The 4,679-nt window shown below is 40.2% G+C and overlaps 1 protein-coding gene across 1 annotated transcript in view; it reads left to right on the forward strand.

The window, feature by feature from the left end:
* The window catches only part of MIA3 (MIA SH3 domain ER export factor 3), a 31,050-nt gene that overhangs the window by 4,212 nt on the left and 22,159 nt on the right, over nt 1-4,679 (forward strand). The window contains exon 2 of the mRNA XM_026844640.1: nt 380-513. Coding sequence (XP_026700441.1) covers nt 380-513 — 134 coding nt within the window. The remainder of the gene's footprint in view (nt 1-379; nt 514-4,679) is intronic.

Below are 4,679 nucleotides of genomic sequence, written 5' to 3' on the forward strand. Positions count from 1 at the left end.
AAAACCCCCCGTGTGATAAACCCGCTCTCTGGTTGTTGTTTATGCGTTCATTAATTTCAGGGCTGAGTCGCTAGGACACAGATGTCATCTTTCAGCCCAATTTAATACTAATAATTAGCTTCGTAGTGCACTTCTGAAATGTAGTTCTCAAGTGCTTTGTCAAATGCTTGTCTTGATCAGTGAGCTTGCTTCGTTTTAAATTAATACCTTATTCTGCTTATGCCTCCAGTTAAGTTCTTATCTCTTGACCCAATCTGGAAAATAGGAAACTGGTGCGTGTGGGGCGGTCTTGTCTTCTGCCAGTTAGCAAAGATCCTTTTCATGAAACACTTTTATCATTATTTTTAAAGTAATACTCTTATTTTTTTTCTTTGGACAGTGTTAATGTGCCGAGGGAAGGCAATGCAGGATTTTAAAGGCCCAGATTGTCGCTTTGTAAATTTTAAGAAGGGAGAAGCAGTGTACGTATATTATAAACTAATAGGAAAATCAACCGAGCTTTGGGCTGGAAGTGTAAGTACCCTAAAGCATTTGTTCTGCTGCTTCTTCTCATTGCTTTCTGTTGGTAATATTTTTCCCTTTCTTTTGCCTCATAGGAGAACACTTAGGGTTTTGAACATAGCTAAATAACATAATGAATGCCATTTTGTCTTGAGACCAGTGTGAAACAGGGTGCGGTTTGATCAAACCTAAGGCATTAAGTGCTGTGAAAAATGGGCAACACTAATGTGTGCTAAAAACTGTTAGAAAACTGCCTTTGTGTTGAAAACCTCCCATTGCAGCACTGTAAATGGTGGCCCGTGAGCCTTCCTGGAAGCTGAGCCTCCCTTCCCATCTAGGGAGGCTGAAGCCTGGGCTTGTGTTTTACCCCTGACTTGTTTTCATCCTGCACTCTGTAATCCTGCTAAAAATCGTTCCATGTATATGTTTTAATTATGTTTCTCGTCCTAATATTTATCAGCTATCTTCCCCTTTTTTATCTAAGCTGCATGCAGAATTGGGAGGAAGAAAAGTAGTAAAACTAAAAGGAATTAAGGCAAATTCGATTTTTAAAAGGTCTGTCAGCTTTAGAAACATGTAGCAGCCTTGTCTGACTCATTGACTTCTCTGGGGGATTAAAAGAGGGCTGATGGGAAAGGAGGGTCCTCATACTTGCAGTTATTTCATAGAAAACTTATCTTGGCTTTCATGATAAACACCTTTGCCTGACAGAAGCAGAACTGAGCTACTCTGGAGGAAGAGTCATTTTTGTGGATTTCCTTTGAAAATGCTGGCAGTCTGGAGGTTGTTTAGACCTCATCCCTTTTGCCCCCTTTCCATGCTTTCCTCACATACCTTTTTGTGTCCAAATAATTTACAGATCCTTTCTCACTCTGGTTTCCTACAAGGGATAGACAATTGCCTGTGCAAGTGGTCTAGGCTGCTGGAAGCCACACCTGGGTGTTGACAGTGGCACTAGTGGTTTAGTGGAAAGCAGGATATATCACTTTCTCTAACCTGTTCAGGCTGGGTGTGAACAGCCAAGCTCTCAGCAGAAGCTGAATCCAATTAGAATGATACAGAAGAGAGCAGAAAACTGCAGCACGTGGTTAAAGAAGAGTTTATAATTGTATGCTGGTAATTCCCTTCTGACATGTACTGTACCATAAATAATCTGGTTAATTAGCCAGTACAGGTTTCCAGGGCTGCCAGTTTTTGAGACACAGAAGTAGCAATGTGGGGCCAATTTTGCATCTTCTAACAAAGTGTAGCGCAGGTTGCAAGATCAAACAGCAGGTTTAAGGTAATTGCTGAGTTAATATTCAGTTTAACTATTCACTGATAGTAAGCTCATGTAACAGTTAGGTGTGTCTCCAAGTTAAAAGGATGTTTGTTTTGAGTTTAACAAGTAAAAGATGAAGTTGGCAGGTGTAAAAGAATTGCAAAGCTCCATTTTATTTGTTGTCGTTTTTTAATTGTGTTACACTATTTTATATGTTCCTTTCCAGGGTAGTGATGACAGACTAATTCCTTTCAGTTGGTGGCTATAATTATTTCTTTTTTTCACCAGTTTGATTGACTGCTTCTGCATTAATCATAATGCTGCAACAACAGCGTGCAAGTGCTGCAGCAGGTTCAGAGGTGCCTACCCTTGCATGCTGAGTAGGGCACTTGGCACATCTGACCCTGCCCCTGACTTGCAGATAGTTCTGGGGTCTCTCTCGGGCAGCGTGACTTCCCGTGCCAGATTTGGCTGTGGGCAACTTGATTTATGCAGACCAGCCGTGCCTGCTGTGTGCAGTCTTGGAGCTAGGGGGAGGCTGTTGCTTGCTAATTAAAAACAGGCTACCCAGCAAGGTCTGCGATCAAACAGATTCCGGTGGAAGGCACAAGGCACTTTATCTTCTGCCACAGCCCTTTTGGGATCTCATTGCACAACTTGTATGTGTGCTCATGTGTATCATTTGATCCCATGCATCTACCCTGCTGCCTTTTTCCATTCCCCGATGTTTTCGGTGCAAGTATTTATTATGGCATAATGGAAATGATGAAATCGAGGGATAACTGGTATTCCAGTCTTCAGTTGAGGGCAGATTGTAAGGGACTGTGTGTATGAGAAACTTCAACTACTTTAGCCTGGGGCTTATTTCAAACAAACTGTAAATATAGGCTTTAATCCTGAAATCGATTTTGAAGAGCCAATAGTATTTCTGACCTGAAGGGAGATGATCTGATAAGAAAGGGGCCTTTCACCAAGGCTGAAAAATCTATAGCAGTTGGGTCTGGGCTTTATTTGATTTAGCTTTTCTAATTCACTCCACCCTCTTCAAGCCATTGTTGACTTTTTTTTTTTTTTTCCTCCCCTCTGTGCCAGCAAACATACTGTATTTTAACAATATAGATTGTTTATTTTCTGATCCCAGTCCTGGATACTTTATTGCTTGCAGAACTCCCATTGACCTCAGTGATTATTTTGTAGATGAAAAAATTCTGGAATCCAGCTATAATACATATTCTAAACACTGTATAGCTTGCAGTTTTTAGCAGAGCTGTATAAACCTCATTAATAAGGCAAAACCAAATGCTTGAACAATATTCTATGACCATTATTTAATAGTAATTTTATGTTAGGAATTTCATGCATATGTCAGTTCCTGGAAAATACTTGATTTTTTTCCCAGAGCTGAAGCACACCTGATACTCTTACTGTCCAATGCACTGTGTCCTGCTCTAAAATGACTGTCCACTTCAGCATCCACCTCTTTGTTTACACCATCAAGTTGTGCTATGTAGACTTTCCTCCTAGGCATTTCTCCTGCACTCTGCCCTCATCTTTGGCAGGGTTCAGAACTCCAAAACTACTTCAGATAATTCCATGTAAAAACTGCTGGGTTTTAACAAAACATTTCAGCAGAGACACTTTAAATTATTGGTGCAGAAGATTGCTATTTTATCTTATGTCAAAGGGCCGAACTTCATTCCTTTGATTTGAGGTTGAGAAAACTATTTCTGGCCTCATGTTACATGAAATGGACATGATTACAGATCGTGGCCAAGGATTTGTAGAGGGTATTTTTTTGTTTTCAAACCTTATACATACCAAAATAAAAAGGAAGACAGGAGGGCTGAATTTAAGACAGGAAGACAGTGTATGTCTGGAGGACCCAAAGGATCAGGGAATTCTTTACTATTTGATTTCTTAACAATATCAGTGTTCAGCAAGGATAGACCAACTCTTCTTTGACCGTTGTTCTGCAGTTTTAGGTACCTATGATGCCTGTGCTTTAGGGATGTGGGCTTTAAGGTTAAAAACATTTGAACATCTCATTTCCCAGCTGTCTGTGATCTGTCACTGAGGTAGGTGGTGTGAGGATCTGACCTCTTCGTTGGTGGTGGTCAGCAAATGGGTCACTGCTGGCTGTCACACGTTGGCACTGGTGGGGACAGATGCTGTACACACAGCTACGTGTTTTGTCCACCCACATTTTAGCTGGGAAGGGAATAGAAATGAAGGATGCACTTTTTTCTCCCTTATTTACTTGGCATTCATAATGCTTTTCCTCTATCATCTGTAGAGAATGAAGAATGTTTCCTTTATTTGCACAATGAGGCATTTTTTCCCTTACAAGAGAGGATTTGTAGGGAGAGGAGCAGATGAAATTTTGGGCATGCAGATCCCATATGGCTCATAAACCACATAAGTGGCAAACTGGGTCACTGCAGAGGACTTACATGGTCAGCAGCTTGGATTACACTAAATGAGTTAGAAAGTGTGATGTCTAATTATAATGGTAGTCACGGAGATTTGTCTGTAAGGAGGCTACTTTGAAGCTTTGACTTTGTTTTCAGAAGGATCATTTAAAACTGGAATAGAAGTTTGTAGAGAGAAACAAGCCAACTTAGAATAAAATGGTTGTATACTGCATAAGGGCAAGCTTTTGATTTGAATTGTCTGGTTTAATTTCCCATTCCCACTAATTCTCAATAATAAACCTACATACATTATCTCTTTTCCATAAGAGAGTATCTCAATGTGTTTAGAAAAGGTGGGGAGGTAATAGATTGATTTATTTTTTTTTTATATATAAATAACTTCAGAGGTATCAACTATGGAAGGTAAGATTTGAATGAGAAATAGTTAAGAAAGGAAGACCTATAATGTATCATGCTTGTTTTGCTTGCATTCCCCCCCCCCCCCC

Source organism: Athene cunicularia, assembly GCF_003259725.1.
Source record: "Athene cunicularia isolate RWA chromosome 3 unlocalized genomic scaffold, athCun1 chr3_part1, whole genome shotgun sequence".
NCBI lineage: Eukaryota > Metazoa > Chordata > Aves > Strigiformes > Strigidae > Athene > Athene cunicularia.